General features: G+C 43.7%; 1 protein-coding gene across 1 annotated transcript; it reads left to right on the top strand.

The window, feature by feature from the left end:
* Positions 1-1,088: 1,088 nt before the first annotated feature.
* LOC142310105 (interleukin-17D-like) lies at positions 1,089-17,186 on the top strand. Its single transcript, XM_075347578.1, has 3 exons — positions 1,089-1,161; positions 12,555-12,796; positions 16,230-17,186. The coding sequence occupies exons 2-3, from the start codon at positions 12,555-12,557 to the stop codon at positions 16,444-16,446; spliced, it is 459 nt and encodes a 152-aa protein (XP_075203693.1). The 5' UTR covers positions 1,089-1,161; the 3' UTR covers positions 16,447-17,186.
* The last annotated feature ends 255 nt before the right edge of the window (positions 17,187-17,441 follow it).

The raw sequence follows: 17,441 nt of genomic DNA, 5'->3' as shown, positions 1-17,441 counted from the left end.
GGATGTAACATCCCGCCCACTTCCTTCCGCATAGCGGCCGGGAGGCAGGTAAGGAGAGCTTCCTCGTTCCTGCAGTGTCACACGGAGCGATGTGTGCTGCCGCATGAACGAGGAACAACCTCGTTACTGCTGCAGTAACGATTTTTGAGAATGGACCCCCATGTCACCGATGAGCCATTTTGCAAGTTTTTGCAACGATGCAGAATTGCTCATCGGTGTCACACGCAACGGCATCGCTAATGCGGCCGGATGTGCGTCACAAATTCCGTGACCCCAACGAGTTTGCATTAGCGATGTTGTAGCGTGTAAAGCCCCCTTAAGTCTCCCGATACCTGCATGCAACCTTCCATTCGCACAAGATCTCCTTCTCACCTTCCATTTTATCTCCTCTTCCCACAATCGCATACAAGATTTCTCCCTTGCATCACCCATACTCTGCAACGCTCTACCACAACATATCAGACTCTCACTTACCGTGGAAACCTCCAAAAGGAATGTGAAGACCCACTTTTTCTGACAAGCCTACAACCTGCAGTAACCCTCAGTCCACTATACCGTTGCACGACCAGCTCTATCGTCACCTACTGTATACCCACCCATCCCCTGTAGACTGTGAGCCCTCGTGGGCAGGGTCCTCTCTGCTCCTGTGCCTGTTTGTGCCTTGTCATGATTATTGTACTTGTTTTTCTAATGTATACCCTTTTCACTTGTAAAGCGCCATGAAATAAATGGCGCTATAATAAATAATAATATGGGTAAATTGTCCTTATAGTTATAATACATCCACAGAAATAGCAACCTCAGCCATTCGATGGATATGACGTGCCTTTTCTCTCCATAGCACTCTTTTCCTTGCAATAGACCATTTTTCTTGTAACACCTAAGGGGAGTGCAAAGTGCATGGCAGGTGTGACAAATCTGGGTGTGTGTTTTTTACAAGCGATTCGCTGCTGGCTTCCATCCAGAAACCTGTTCCTCGTTCAGTTTCAGGTAGCATCGAGTGAAGAAAAAAAAAAACAATGGGGAAGTTCAAGCAGACTGTCCATCATTATTTGTAGGCGGTAATGACGGAAGGTTATAAAGCTAGCCAAGAATACAGTTTCGCAAACACATCTCTTGGTTCTTTCCTATTAAGGCCAGGTCTAAGAAATTACGGCTAAGGTGAGAGCTATTAGAGGGGCGGTGGGGGTGGCATTTGTAATCAATAATGTGTGGAAAAGAGGTACAAAGTGTTATGTAATTGTGTTGGCTTTAAATTTACATAGGACTGCAGGTGTTTTTCTGAGTATTATCACTGTGCACAAATAATGCTGCAACCAAGAATTCATTATGATCTGCTCTGCTACATATGTAGAATAAACCTTGCATTAAGACAATGGTCATTTACAGAATTTTCTATCCCTCTATCTATCTCTCTATCTATCATCTATCTGTCTATCTATCTATCATCTATCTATCCATCTATCTGTCTGTTTATATAGCTATCTAATTTATCTCTTTATCCATTACATATTTTGTTCTTGAATTGTTCATGGATCATTTTGTATTCATTGATCTTGAAGCTAGAGATGATGTCCTATATTTTTAAAATATATTTTCTATAATAATGCACAAATTCTAGTAAGTATGATTAAAGTGACGACAATCTTTATAAACCTCTCGGGAATATATTGGAGCTCCGTAAAAAAATATAGCAAAACTGCCAAGTGACAATCGCATGACTATAATTTTTTTTTTCATGGTGGATCTTAGTGTTTTCCCCAATAAATGAAATTTATGGAGCTATCCGGCAGCCACTTATCCTACCCCTGCCTCAATAAGATTACCATGTAAGTTCAGCCAAGACAGAAATACATGGTAATGGAGGTAATGACTATTTTAGAAGTTGGCACCATGCTATGCCTAGCAAGGTTCATCACCTCCCTTTGCCAGGTCTGTCTGTCCAGCAGTCACTGCCAGCAGATAAACCTGACCTTATATCTTTGTGAATAGCATTGCAGATGATCCTTGTCGTCCATTCCACCTGACACTTTGTGTTCTGTACTGTATATCGGTTGTTTGGAGACTATCTCGGCATGTATCCCGCTTGCTCAATCTTCAGGATCATAAATGCGGGATAGATTGCTGTAAAAAGTTCAGTGAATGTAAACAAATGCTCAGACACCGAGCAGTGTGGCTCTTGATATCTCAGATCCATTAGTTCTAATCTTTAGTTCAGTACATACCCTTTACCCCTCAGTGCTTCCAATATTAAGATCTACTAGACTACCATAAAAAGGAGCGTTAAGATAAGTGACTGACATAGAGTTGCCCTTTTGCATTGTACCTCTGCTTCTGCCATAATTAGTGGTTGAATACTGCAAGTACAGGTGCTCAAGTACGGGCACATTTCATATGTGTGTGGCTCATAAGCTTGGAATCTTTTCAAGCTATGCCAGTTAGAGGAAACTAATGCTTGGCATACTTGGTCTTAAGGGGTAATTTAGTGCTAATCCAGGCGAATCGATGTGGCAAAGTGGTAAGTATATTAGTGATGAGCGAGCACTACCATGTACGAGTGATCAGTACTCAAAATGAGCAGTTGGACGCCCCGGATGCCCTTGACTCATGTTCTGAGTATAATGGAAATCAATGAGGAGTGCCAGCATTTTTTGGGCAGATCTGCGGGGGAAAATGCTCAAATTCCCAATTGATTTCCATTTTACCCGAGCGTCCAACTGTTCATTACAAGTACCGAGCATCCAAGTATGGTAGTGCCCGCTCATTACTAAAGTATAAGGCTTGCCTTTATGCTGCCCCTTAGGCTTGCTTCTTTTTGGTTTCCCAGTCAATACTAATATTTATTGTCCTACCATTTTTCCTAAAACCAAATCAACTAAACTGTCTGTACAGCCAGCACCCTTTAAGAACCTCATACAGATTCAATTTAGAGTGCAAACATAGATTTTGGCAGCGCAATCTGAACATCTGTGCCAGGGGGTTATAAGTGCCCCATTACCCTCCTCAACAGAAGATGTCGCAAAGAGAAAGGATCTGAGATGTTGAAGTACTCCTACTCTTTTTCACCCACTTCTCCCTCCCCCACAAAAAATAATTTTTTATATGTATATATATATATATATATATATAGATAGATAGATATATATATATAGATATCTATGGCCTCTCATATTTTGGGAGTAGGACTGGTAATCACCAGACAGATAGACGCCCTTTGGGAACCATATGTTTATTTTGTCTTTTAAATATCAGTAATTATCTATTGCAATTAATTATCAGGAAACCCCTTCATTACTCATCTTTTTATACTTTCATCTATATTCATTGTCACTATATGTTTGATAAACTGTACACACTTAAAGCAAACGTGTATGATACCGGACTTTCCCATTTCTAGTGCGGCACTACTGTATTGTTCAGTCTGTTTTAAAGTGAAATGTTTTGATCACTCATCTTCTTTGGACGAAATGTCAGAATATTTGGGGAATCTGGAAGGACCGGTTATACTGAATGTAGATTTTTGTCAACTCTAAATTGCTGACACTTTTACAAGGGACAAGAAAGTTTAGGGTGAGCTCTGAAAACATGACCGTAAAAGGTGCGAACGATTGAGATCAAAACATGATTGAAATGTTTGCTATAGAATACATACTAGGCAGATTCTTAATGCTAATCTTAGGGCTACAGCTGTGTGAAAGAGGGCTATTTAAACTTTTCCAGGAAAGTGGACTCCAAAACACTCTAAAATAAATAAAATAACAAAAATACCTAAAATCACCCTCCCTGGATCCATCACCAGCTCTCCACCACTCACGGTGTTTTTGGCTGCAGCGTTGGAGTGCATCACTTTGCATCATTACTTTAGCCAATCATTTAGCCAGTAGATGGCAAGAGATGCTGAGCTCAATGATTGACTGCAGCGTTGATGCAACTGCACTGTTGACGTGTCATCAGCCAAAACAGAGACTCAAGCAGTGTCATGGAGCTTGAGCTGGGGAGAGTGAACACCTGCTCTGTTTGCTATTTCAGAACGTTTGGGATCCACTTTCCTAAAAGTGGAAAACACCTTTAGGCTATGTGCGCACGCTGCGGATTTACCGCAGATTTGCTGCGGATTGTCTGCAGAAACTGTGTCTAAGATTTCTACAGTCATTCCCCAGCAAAACCTATGGGTACAAAAAAATGCGTTGTTTTATACCTATGGATTTAACCGCGGAATTTCTGCTGCGGAATTAATGTGCATGTCACTTCTTTTCCGTAGGTACCTGCGTTTTTTGCCATAGACAATGGTAAAAATCCGCAGGGACCAACCTGCGGAAAAAACGTGGCAAATCCGCACCAAACTGCGGCAAAACCACATGCGGATTTCTTTGCGGTTTTGGTGCGTTGTTTTACAGCAGGTGTGGGATTCTTTAAGAGGGCCCTAATTTTCCTTGAGAAAAAGTCAATTTCTAGTGCGTACATGGCCTTAAGATGATATATACATAAATAAAACCTCACAAACATTCTTGGTCATTTAATGAGAAGGGGATAAGCAGTTGCCAGATTCTTGTGGCGCCACTTATCTTGCAGGAAATGCAGAATCTTATTCAGATGTAAATCCAATCTGGTTAAGGAACCTACCTGTTACTGAAGCTGCTTACAAGTGGCAGTAAACCAATATTAAGGTGCAAGGTTCAAGTCCCCTGCTCCGTCAGCCTAGTAACAGTATACAGTCTGCTTTTTATCCTGCCCATGTATAGGGTGTCATAAACCAGGTAAGAAGGACGGGCGCTGGGAATGAAAATATGCTGCACCTCCATTATCGGATTACCTGGCCTTGTAGTAATACAGTTATGGCTTGTAGTAATACAGACAATCATATAGGATTTATGAAAACTACACTTCACAGAAATATATATAGCAGTATTATTGTCACTTACCATAAATACCTAATTTTTTTTACCTGATGTCAATGCCTCTGTTCTTCTGAATCTGGCACTGTTTTTCTAGTGTTCCTGAGCCTCTCCATTCCTGAGATATGGCCACCTCTTTCCTGTATATAAATCTACAGTAGTATTTTTAGCCAATTAGGTGTGATCTTCAAGAAGACATTCACGGTGAAAAGTGGAGGACCACGCCCACTTGGCTAAAAATATTACATTTTTATAAAGGAAAAGAGGGTCAGTTATACAGTGATTGGCACAGATAAGACCACTCTCTGGACTGCTAAGCATAAAAAAGCAGGTGCTTCAATGGGTAATTTACATTTATTACTGTATTTTTCTCAAAATCATATATATGTTTCCGTTCAGTCCCCCAGCTCTGCGACATGATGCCCATAGTTTTCATAGCATTTCTATTCACTTTAAAGGGAATAAAAAGGTGCTTCTTCAGTAAAGGGAACCTGTCACGTGTAAAAATGCTATTTACCTGCAGATATGGGGATAAGTTGTGGGTTATTAGCATTTGAATCCTGCCCGGTAACTGAACATTAAACCCCTTTCCAGGGAGGAATTGAACTTTATTCCTCCTGGCAACATTCAGGTTTCAGTCATGGGGGCGGTGCTGATGCGGGTTCAGTCACTGCTCTCTGTATCGAGAGCGGTGGCTATAGCCATGCCCCTGCACTGATTGACAATTAGAGGAAGCTGTCAATCAGTGCAGGGGGCGTGGTTACAGCTGCCACTCTCCATAAACACAGCAGTGATGAACCGCCCCTATGACTGAAACCCTAACGCTGCCAGGAGTAATAAAGCTAATTTCCTGCCCGCAGCGAGGTTCAATATGCAGGCACAGGGCAGGTTTCCAATGCTTTTGACCTGCAAATTATCCTCATATCTGTAGGTTAATACCATTTTCTATGTGACAGGTTTCCTTTAGTTATACTGTATGTATTATATATATATATATATATATATATATATATATATATTTTTATATATATATATATATATATATATATAAAACCACTGATAGATTATGTAAAGCCTTTTGGTCCTACTGTGACGCCCTGGGCAAGCCAGGGGTCACAGGTAATGACATCACCACACCCTACGCCCCGGCTAGGCACATCAAAGCTAAACCAGAAATCCTTGTTGCCCTCCCCAGGAGCTGATGTCCACACCAGGGGGTGGAGCCAGGCGGTTGGTCTCCACCCACCAAGGAGTTCACAGTCCTGGAGGAGGGAGAAAACAGGCAGTGAGAGAGAAGCGAGGGAAGTGAGAGGAGAGACAGAGTTTGGAGGAGGAAGTAAAAAGAGGAAAGTGACAGCTTAAGAGCCTGAAGTTAGTCCGGGTGTGTGCCCTGGACGGAGACAGCAAGGTTAGCAGACGGCGGTGACCATCTGCAGGAGTGGCCTATCGGAGGTGCCGTGGGGACCGTGGACGGGTGGTGACCCGCCGGTACCGGACCGGTACACAAGGAGAAGCCAGCACCATTGGCAGGGGCCTTTCGGATCCCGGCAAGGCTAGGAGTCGCCGTACATTTGCCACCGCCAAGGCACCAGTTTCTCAGGGCCAGCGCCTATGGGAAAAGAGGGGCTCCTCCGGCCCATATCCAAGTCGAGGAGCGGGTTACCGGTGGGAATCCATCGCTACCAACATTACACAAGGTGCACGGAAAGAGACAGTCACCGTTAACTACCGGAGAAAAGCAACAGCAGCCGTCCGTGGGAACCGTCTTTCCAGCCGTGTGTTTTACCGAGAACTGTGTCACCGTCTCAGGCTGAGTGAGTACCACCGTGCCGTGAGGCACAGCGCTGCCCCCCGCGACCCTGCACCTCACCAGGCCCCGCACCTGGCCTGCCATTCCTCATCCTCCACCCCATCACCGGGCCCCGGGACAACCAACCCCTACCCACAGAGGGGAGAATTAACAACTCTGCTGCTCCCTGTCACCGCTCCCGGGATCCCCATACAGAGCAGCGGTGGTGTCCATACAATCACCACAACCGTGGGTGGCGTCACGGACAATAAATCCCCAAAGCCAATTCCCCTTTTCACTCACGGGCGAGGAGCGCCGCTCGAGTCCCCGGGATCCGGCCCATCGCTCCAGCCACCGAGCAGCAGAGGCCGCAGCAGCAGCGGCAGCCGGACCCGAGCAGTGGGAGACCGCAGCGTCCCCTCCTCCGCCCGCGATACTACCACTACCAAAGGGATCTAAATGTAACCACATAAGATCAGGATCCTCCAGGTCATATGATATTTCAGATTATTAAAGGAGTGCTCCAAGAAGATAAAAAAATTCTTCTACTCTCCCTTCTCTCATAAACTACAAAGATGAGATGCACAGTTCGGTTCTATTATCCTCACAATACCTGTAATTCAGTGTGATGCTGCAGCTTCTCCTCCTCTCCTCACATCAGGGAGTGTGGCCTGCTCCATGCTTCTGTTCTATCCAAGAACAGGGGGTGTGACAGGCATGGCCTGTCGTGGCATGGCTAGGAGCCCTGTTCTCAGACTGCAGAGAAGCAGCTATTATCAGGAGGCTGGTTGTCACTAACAACATAGAGTTAGGAAGCCCCCTGATGTGTGAAGTAACGTCCCAGAGGGGAGGGGGAGCAGAAGGAGCAGCACCAGTATCACACTGAATTACAGGTATTGTGAGGATAATAGAACATTGTGATTCTCATCTTTATCATTTATGAGGGCAGGACAAGTGGAAGAATTTTTTATCTCCCGAGAGTACCCCTTTAAATCCCTGTTCCTAAGAATCTGCTTCCTATAAACCATAATATGATATGGAAAAAGAAAACAAAAAGTAACAATATTTCTGAAAATCATCCTTACACAAGTCATCAGGCAAAATATGGCTCATTGGCCATTGATATGTTTGTTTTCCCACCAGGGGAACTTTGCACCCTTTTATAGTGAATATACACCTTGGACTACAGTGTTATGAGTAATCTTATAGGAAATGTAATTTTTACTCCCAATGGCATAATAAATTGTCTTTCTGAGATGTTGAAAACCCCCATACGTATGTCTATGGCTAATTGTTTTATTTTTATGAGACAGTTCTCTTTTTAGTATGAATTAGGGAGATTTGGGGATTACCACCTCTCAGTTAAATAAAACAGTCACATATAGTTTGAAGCCAAGGGCAAAATCAAACAAATTGACAGTCTAATATGAAAGCGCTTGACTACGTGATGGCTACATCTAGGGCAAACTTTATTTTGAATTGTGACACAGCATGAAAAAGATGCAGCGGTCTATAGGGGTGATAAAATGTCACCTCCCCCTGCCAGTGTAAAAATGATGAAAAAAGCTGCTTTTTCTGCTCCCAGTGAGCAAGAACAGCAGAATAAGGCAGCTCCCTGCTGGCAGCATAACCTATGCTGTATATTTGTATAGGCAGCTTTGTCATCTAGGTCACTGCCTATGCAGCAAATTACAATGTCTGCATAGGAAACGACTGAGAGGAGAAATACTGAATTGTGCTCTCTCACAGCTTCTCCCCTCTCCTCTAACTTGTAATTTTGTGAGAGAAGAAACAGAAACCTGATGGATAAGCTGTGCCAAATTTTAAAAAAGTGTTCCATGTAAAAAAAACACAATAAAACCTCTGATGAACTTATCCTCTACAGCAGAGGTAATTATTTGTCTTCCTTTCCTGGAGTGGTCCTCATGAGAGCTAATTTCATCATATTGATTGATGAGTTTTATGACTGCACTTGAATCGACCTTAAAGTTCTAAGAATTTTCTGGATTAAATAATCTTCATGTCTTAAGCTAATGATGGACTGTCATTTCTCTTTACTTAGTTGAGTAGTTCTTGCAATATCTGGCTTAGATTAGTTGTAAATAGGGCTCAGTACTATATGGACCTATGCCCCAACACTGCCTCTGCACAACACACTTAATAGTTACAAAAACTTTATGAAGGCCGGTGATTACACAAATAAACGCTTAACAAGGCATACCTATTCATTGAAAGCCATTACAAGTGACAACCTGATGCAGCTTCTTGAAAGAATGCCAAGGGTGTGTAAAGCTGTCATCATAATAATTGGGGGGTACTTTGAGGAATCTAAGGTTTAACACATATTCTGGTTTGTTTCACATGTTGCTCTACTCCTTGATTCCATATATGTTCTTTTGTGCTTTTGTAGCTCTCAGTGTGACTCTGATGTGCTCAACTAGGTCAACTCCCAGAGGCTTACAAACTTATATCTCCTGAAGCCACGCTGCAATGTTGGCATTTAAATTTGCATTTGGATGTGTGACGCCCCAGAGCTATGGGGTACTCGGTCCCGGGCCGTATATGTACGGGGATTCTGTGTCACGGTTGTGTAACGGCCGATGCCCAATTCCATCACCTTGGGGGTCGCTTTTTAAAAGGGGATATATACAGGGGAGATTAAAGCGTTTATATCGTGACGCCACTTGCAGTTGCGGTTATAGTGATGGAACCACTGCTGCATAGTCTTTTACCACTGGGGCTGATGGTGATGGCAGCCTGGATGGTAGGCCCTCCACAAGTACGGCCAGGCCCCAGAGAGTGGATGGTGGGATTCGGTGCAGAAAGAAAGGAAACCACACGATGGGGATGCAGTGTAACTGTTGTTCTACTCACTGAGCTGTTGATGCTGCTGCGCTGAGGACGGCTGGTTCAGGCCCTTGGTCCCTTTTGTTTCAGTGCCTCTTTCCCCGGCACCTCTCACTGGTTGGTGGAACCCCATGTCTTTCTGTCTGTCCCCTCCCACCTGGTCATCCGCTAGTGGACGGGACTGGCTCCTCCTTCTATGGGTGGCCATCCATTGGATCCCGGATTAGTCAGTCACCCTGGTTGGGAGAGGGAACCGGGCATATTTATGTGTTTTGGTGGTACTGGCACTGGTCTTCCAGGTCCCTGGGGGAAGAGCCCTGCATCTTTGTCAGGATGCAGTACCTAGTAGTGCCCTGATGGGTTCAGGGGACGCTACAAATGCATTTCTCTTTTAATAAGCAGATTTGAATACATATGTCTCTTAAGTAGTTTGGCCTATTGTATAGGAGGAAATATATTTTTCTTACTTTCTTTAGTGTTTTCATAGTGATAAATACCCTGGTGTTTGCATTTCCGTATTCATCACTTACAATCACAATACTAGACTCATCAAAGGCTTTGTATATTTACATGTATTTTGGCCATTAGTTGTATTACTAGGAGTTGTATAATTATACATAGGCGTTGGGACCCCCTGTCAAACAGCAGATGCGGTGAAAATAAGAGTAGTGTGTGGCTGCCATTCCACTGTCTATCTGGAATATGAATAGCTTGCTCACACATGCTAGAGTAGTTCATAAATTGAGGTCTTTGCAAAGGACCCCCTTATGACATATGCTTGGTCTAATAAAGCATATGTACACAGGTTGTTTTTATGAGACCCTCTACCATATCCTTCATTTTGTCAAACATTGGGGGTATGTATGAACACTAGAGAAATAATTTTCCATGAAAACCAACTAGGTTGGGATTCTCATATCTTTTGAAATTTGAATTTGCTGGGTTTGACATATTTTTACCAAAAAATTTTTTTTCAGCCAATTGATTTCCACTAGTTGCAATATTGCAAAGCCTCCAATTGCCCTAAAAAGATGTCCAAAACCGTGAGATTTCCTAAGACGGTATCTTACCCCTTTGAAGCTCTTTAAAAGAAATACAGCTTTAGTGACAACACTACGATGGTAGATGGAAACCTGATAGTAACCAGCAGGCTATTTAATTACACAAAGCGCTGACAACTTTTTATGATTTTTAAAATGAAAAAGATGTCTAAAAATTATCCCTCTGTCATTGGTGATCAGGCAGACCATTCTGTGCAGGACACTGACTCAAACTGACGGTGTCGATGTCAGAGGTAACATTGTCCTGCTTTAACTGTGGTGGGTGATGGGCCATAACTGATTCCTCCTTACTAGTATGCTTGCTGGAGGCAAAATAAGTCAATTATGACCTGCATTTGGTAGTGCTACTGTCCGGATGACGGGTGCTAGTATTTGTGGATCTGCTGCTGTTAGCGGCCTCCAAATTCTTATCCCTGGTATGCTTTTTTTTCTTTTTTACTACCCCATCCATTGACATTGTCACTTTTTATTTTACCATACATTTTTTATAACATTATAATTTACTTTTGCCAGTCTTTTTTACTCCAATTACTCAACCTTTGTCAAATAGTACTGAACAAAAAAATATTAGGTAGTTACAAACCTAGTGCAACATCAATATGCTAGCTATATTGGTGTGGCTGTTTACGTATCAAATTAGACTAGTAAATAAAATTGAAATGTTTTTCTATTTGTTAACAGAATTCAAATTTCCTTAAATTCAGCACAAATTCAATTAGCATTGAATTGATTCAATCCTCTACAACTAGGTGCATGTAGTTGTTGGCTGACCATCTCTTCAATATGGCACCAATCATTAGTGAAGCCCTCCAGCCTACAACACCACTTAATCCCTTCTAAATTTTCATTTAGCATTAGTTGCTAATAATATGTATGGGTAGGTGTTATTTAAATGAGGCAAAAAGAGGACTATGGCAGTATGGCATTAAAGTTCTCAATTGTAGAAATTTGGAAATAGGATATGGTGAAAATTTTTGCTGAAGCGGATGACAATAGTGCTATTAAAACAAGTAGACACTTTGGTTGTAGAAAGATGATACTTGAGTGATGTAAGAGCTGAACTTTCTGCTCTGATCCAATTTCCCTCAGCTGATCTTCCTTCCCTCTCAAAGCATCCAATCTCAAACAAACACTAGAGGAGATACAGCTGCTTCTCATCCATTTCCAGAATTATTTTTTTTTTACACTTAAAGAGAATCCGTCATCTGATTCATGCTGCCTGAAACACTGGCAGCATGACTCAGACATGAATCAGACATTGGCCATGTTATCGTTTCAGAGAAAACATACTTTGAAAAGACATCTGAGGACTATGGGTCTCGAATGTCCAGTTTGAGGCCAGCTTCTGGTAGCTTCTTCCCCCCACACTGATCAACCTCTTCCTATGTGTGTGTATGGCAGTAGAGACCTATCAGTCTGAAGGGATGAGGAACTTTGAAGGAGCCACAGTTCTGCTTCTGATTAGTTATTTGAGGCTCATAGGGGCCTATGCATCAAAATATTTCCACCAGAAAACTAGCATGAAACACTTTGAAAATTTGCAAAATTGCAAAAGGCAGAATTCCATAAAAAAATTCCGACTTTTGTTTTTATGCCAGCTTTGGCCTGTTTTGGCAAAATGAGAATTGGGGAGAAGCCATGGCGGGACAGGGCATGACTACATCCACCTGTCAAAATAATCAAAAGTGGTGCAGTTTCTAGATATATCACTCCTTCCTTTGACTAAAGTAACATCTGGTGAAGTGCATACAACTGAAAAAAAGCGTTAAATTCATTGCTGTGATGTGATGTGCTCCTCCTAATTAATTTGGTGAATCTTATTCCTTGACACCCCTCATATGCCACAAGGAATGGAATTGAGCTTCGAAGCAGAACATGTTGAATGATGCACGTAAAGAATTGTTTCAAGTGATCTATTCACAAAGGAAATTCTTGACCATTATCTATTTTTTGCTCATGCAGATGAAGAAGCTGATGCTGGCTGTCATTCTACTTTTGTCATTTACGGCATGTGAAGGGCAACACAGATGCAAAGATCCTTCTGAGGAACATTTAAAGCAAAAACTTCTTCGACTGTCTCCAGATTCTCTTCTTCTAAGCAAGTCAGACCATGTCCCTGAAACCAAGCTGAAAAAATGTCCCACAAGTGTCAACACCTCCTCCGAGCTGATCCAAGACAGGAGTATTTCTCCATGGTCCTACAGGTAAGAAGAACTAACTTTATTGTACCTAAAAATATCTCCCGCGCATTCATTCAGAATAATTATGTTCACACTTACTAAGCTTATTATACTTCTATACTTAGGTTATAATAAGTTAGTAATTACAGCAGCATTTAGGAGGGGAAATTGGGATAACAACAGGAGGCCTGTGTTCAGATTAAGATGCGATCATGTTTGTAGCTTACAAGCTCATATAATGTACTGTTGAAATATTTAAGGGCAGAGTGATAAATATGGGTGGATGTCCTACACAGAATTTCTTGTCAACTTTGCGTAGGAGCTGGATTTATTTTGAGAAAAGTATGTCATGAAGTAGTGGGTGAGGAAAAAGGTTTACGGTATACATAACAGAAAGGACTTTGTTATAATGGGGAGCTATATCCGGAGTGTGGAAAGTTCTAAGAGATTGCTCAAGGACATCTAGAGAAAGTAGCTACATTCCAGGTTGTCCTTAGAGCCATTTAATTGGGTTGCATGGACCTGCATAGTTGTGTGGTCACTATAATGCTAGCAAACATGGAAGTGGTGAAGAAAAGTGGTCAGACCCGCTGATTATGGGTCGTCAGCAGTGTTATCAGGTGTCAGGTTCGGTGCAAGGAGGAGGATCCACGGGACAACGAACCAGACTCCCCCAAGGAGACCACCAGGAGCAAACCCCTATACAGGGGCTGTCTAGCAATCACCCCAGAAGGCCTAGATGCGCAGCAGCCGGGACATGGGAGTGTTGCGGGATAGCGTCCGAAGATGTCCACAAGGATATGGAGGCAGGTCCAAGGATAGACATGGACTGAGAAGAACCGGGTACAGGTGCCGACTAGAGATGGCAAATGGAATCCGGGGCCAGCGAGGGTGCACTCAGGTGATACCGGGTGGAGTCCAGGATCGGTGATGAGTACAGGCTGGAGGAAGATGACGGGATCCACAACAGTCTGACACCGGGGATTCTCCTGGATAGCTGGAGGACCGGATATGCACAGGCAGCAGTCGGGATCTGCGGGCAGAGACAGGGTTAATCCTGGGCACAAGACACAGGGAACCTGAACATTAGCACAAAAGACCTGGCTACTGGTACACATTGAACAGACACCGCCCACATGGAAAAGGAAGTCTTATATACCCTGTACCTGTATTCAGCTATTTCCAATTTCAGAGACCCTGGCCCTTTAAGAGAAGGGGAGAGAGCGTGCCCGCACCCTAGTGCGCATGTGCGAGACCCAGGAGCCGGAGAACAGTGCAGGATGCAGTGGGAGATGAGGCAGGAGGGCTGGAAGCAGAGTCCCGGGACACAGCGAGGCGCCAGGACCGCCGAGCAGGAAGCGCAGGGGAAGCTGAGGGAGGAGAGCGGGAGCGATGGTCGTGGTCGGGGTGCATGGGGACCGGGCTGGTAAGTGATGAGCGGCGCCGAGATAAGCGGCGCGGTGACGAGCGGCGCTGCAGCCCCTGGAGCGCGACATCAGGTTGGCCAGCACCTCAATGGGATATCAATTTATTTTTGTTATAGGGCCACATGTTGGCTATGATGTGTGCCAATAGCAAGTAGCATTGTGTTCCTATAGCATTTCATAATCTGGTTTTCTAGACTATGAAAGTAGAATTGGGAATACTGGGTTCGTTGACCAACCACTGTTTGCATTGCTTGTATGACAGGTTCCTGGCTATACACAGACATAGGGGTGGCATATCAATTAAGTGGGGCAAGGAGAGGCTGGTGGGGACTCACCATTGTGACTAGTGTCGCGGGCGGAGGGGACGCGCTCGCCACGCTCGGGTCCAGGGCTTTTGCTGCTGCTGCTCGGTGGCTCGAGCGGCGGGCCAGACCCGGGGACTCGAGCAGCGCTCCTCACCCGTGAGTGAAAAGGGGATGGTTTGTTTAGGGAGAGAGTTCTTGACGCCACACACGGGACGTGGTGATGATGGCACCACCGCTGCTGGTGACGGGGATCCCGGGAGAGATGGTAGGGAGCAGCTAGGATGTTGTCCCCTCCGTGGGTAGGGGTTGGTGATCCCGGGGCCCGGTGGTGTAACGGGGAGGCTGGATGGCTGGGGTGCAGGGTTGCAGGGACAGCGTGGCACAGTGCCGGACGGCACTGATGTACTCACTCAGACAATCAATGACAGAGTCTCTGGTAAACCAAGCGGCTGGATGGACGGGTCCCGCAGCCGGCTGCAGTGTTGTTGTGCTCTCCCCGGACAGCTGATGGTGGCTGTATTTCCCTGCACCTTTTAGAATGTTCTGACTCCTGTGGTTGCCCACCGGTAGTCTGCTCCCGGTGTATAGGTGCAGTAGGAGCCCGTTTTGCCCGCAAGCGCTGGCCCTTGGATCTCTAGCCTATGGCGGTGGCTGTATATCCTCACTGTGTGGACTGTTGCCTTCTGTCGGGTCTTGGGGTTCCTGTCACACTCGGATTTGACTATTGTCGGCGGCTCCAAGCCTGGTCGGGGTCCAATGGCCCTGCCTGTGTGCTTAGCTTCACTCCGCTCCCCGGTTCGGTACCGGTGGGCCACCACCCAGCCCCGCTCTTACGGCTCTGCAGAGTTCCACTAACTTCTGCAGACGGCCACCACCGTCTGCCAACCTTGCTGTCACTGCCTGGGCTCCTACCCAGGCACACGCAGACGTTTCACTCCTCTCACTTTCAACTCCTAAACTCATCTGTCTGTTTTCCCGCCTCCTCGGTGGGTGGGGCCAACCGCCTGGCTCTGCCCCACCTGGTGTGGACATCAGACTCTGGAGGGAGGCAACAAGGGTTTTTGGTTGACTGTTGTAACGGTCTAGGGTGGGGGGATGTATGTTGGCATGTATGTGACTACCTGGCTAGTCCAGGGCATCACACTAGTCCTCCCAGTCATATAGTCCATTGCTCCAGATTCAACTATGGCACTCTCTGAAATGCTGTAGCATTTGTCAAATATGCATTCTTGTAATGAGGGAGCCTGTCTGTGGTTCGGGCAGAAGGAATCATATGGCAGGTTCCTTTTAAAAGTAAAAAAGTTGATGGTAAATTTCCTGGTAATTTAGGGAAGTTGATAATGCTTCACTCAGGTTACTCACAGGAATCCAGTCCTTTAGGAGGTATAGGACAGTTTGCCACCTCTAAAACCAGACTTTTTTGGACTCTGTAACTCAGGAGCCTTTTGACTTAAGTAATGTATTTACAACGTTACTCACATTTTCATGTAAAGTATTATTTTTATCAAAAGATACCCAATAGTAAGCATTTTAAATCTATTTGAATAAGATATAGACGTTGTTCATCGGAGTACACAGATGACAGCAAAGGAAGTTTTATGGTCAGCCATGGGTGAAACGCTATTTTCTTTACACGCATGGTTCTGAAACGAATAAGAAGTTTTTATTTCATCTGTATCTACATGAATGATAACTACTGACCCAATCTTCCATTCTTTATTTTAGAATCAATAAAGATTTGAACCGGTACCCACAGAAAATTGTTGAGGCCTATTGTCTGTGCAAAGGCTGTGTTACCTCCAAAGAAAGTTCAATGGTCAGTGAACCTTTCTACAAAGAAGTCCCAGTCTTATACAAATCCTTAAAATGCAAGAAGTCTCGATACGTCTACAAGCTGCGATACATAAGGATTGCTCAGTTTTGCATTTGTCGATTCCACTGAACACTTGTGACCAGGACAACCTGTCCACCTTAGTTTGACTTCAGCTGACATCAATAATCCTAATAGTCTTTTAAGTGAATAACATAGTGCAAGAGTTTAATGGATTAACCTCTCCCATACAACAATATTTGTACTGCCATAATCTGCAAAACTTGATTTTAAAAAATCTTGATACAGCCAAATTTTAGAATCCTTAATGCAACCATATGAATGAAGGAAAAACTGACAATATTACATTAAAAGAACTAACCGGATGGTTCTGAAAGAGGTACTAGGCAAATATAACCCAAAGTGATCCTCAATTTGGTTAATCCAGTAAACGTGTAGCTGTTTGGATGTTCATACAGTCTCTTGTATTTGGATAAGTTGTGGGGAGCTTTTGTACATTGGGTAACCAGGAAAGTGAGAAAGTTTTTGTCATTTTTAAGTAATTGTAACATTGTGAGTCTTGTATAAATGAATCTGAAATTCAAGTGACTTTTCTATACCGATTCCTGATCATTCGAAGTCAGGTTTCTTGAAGGACGTTTATCACTAGAGCTATAGTTCTTCTATTGGATAAACATACAGAAGAGTAAAAGAATGAATGGACAATTGTCATGTTTGTTTTGTACATGCGCAATTACTGCACTGCTGTAAAAAGTTGAGCATGCCTTGTGTTTTTATGCTTTTTATGTAGAGTTTATATCTTTTATTAATAAAATAAAGAAGGTCTTTAACCAAATTCCTACTTGGGCAGAAAGTTTGAAAATCAGATGTCTTAGGATTAAGTTTTCAATTGGGACTTGTCTACAATCCCAATTTTCTCAAAGACTGAAAGGGAATTGTTTTTTTTTCTAAATTGTTTCAAACTCTTTGCAGAAATCTATAGTTATAGTTATTAAAGCTCTGCATAGATATTCAGGGAAATAATAAACTTCAGGTAACTTCCTACCACTACTAGAGGGAGCGTACTACAAACTGATAATATTAAGTTCAAAGTATTACAGTGCGCA

The sequence above is a fragment of the Anomaloglossus baeobatrachus genome, chromosome 5 (genome assembly GCF_048569485.1).
Source record: "Anomaloglossus baeobatrachus isolate aAnoBae1 chromosome 5, aAnoBae1.hap1, whole genome shotgun sequence".
In the NCBI taxonomy this organism is placed as follows: Eukaryota; Metazoa; Chordata; class Amphibia; order Anura; family Aromobatidae; genus Anomaloglossus; species Anomaloglossus baeobatrachus.
The sequence above is the reverse complement of the archived record's forward strand: the minus strand, read 5'-3'. Positions and strand labels throughout refer to the sequence as shown.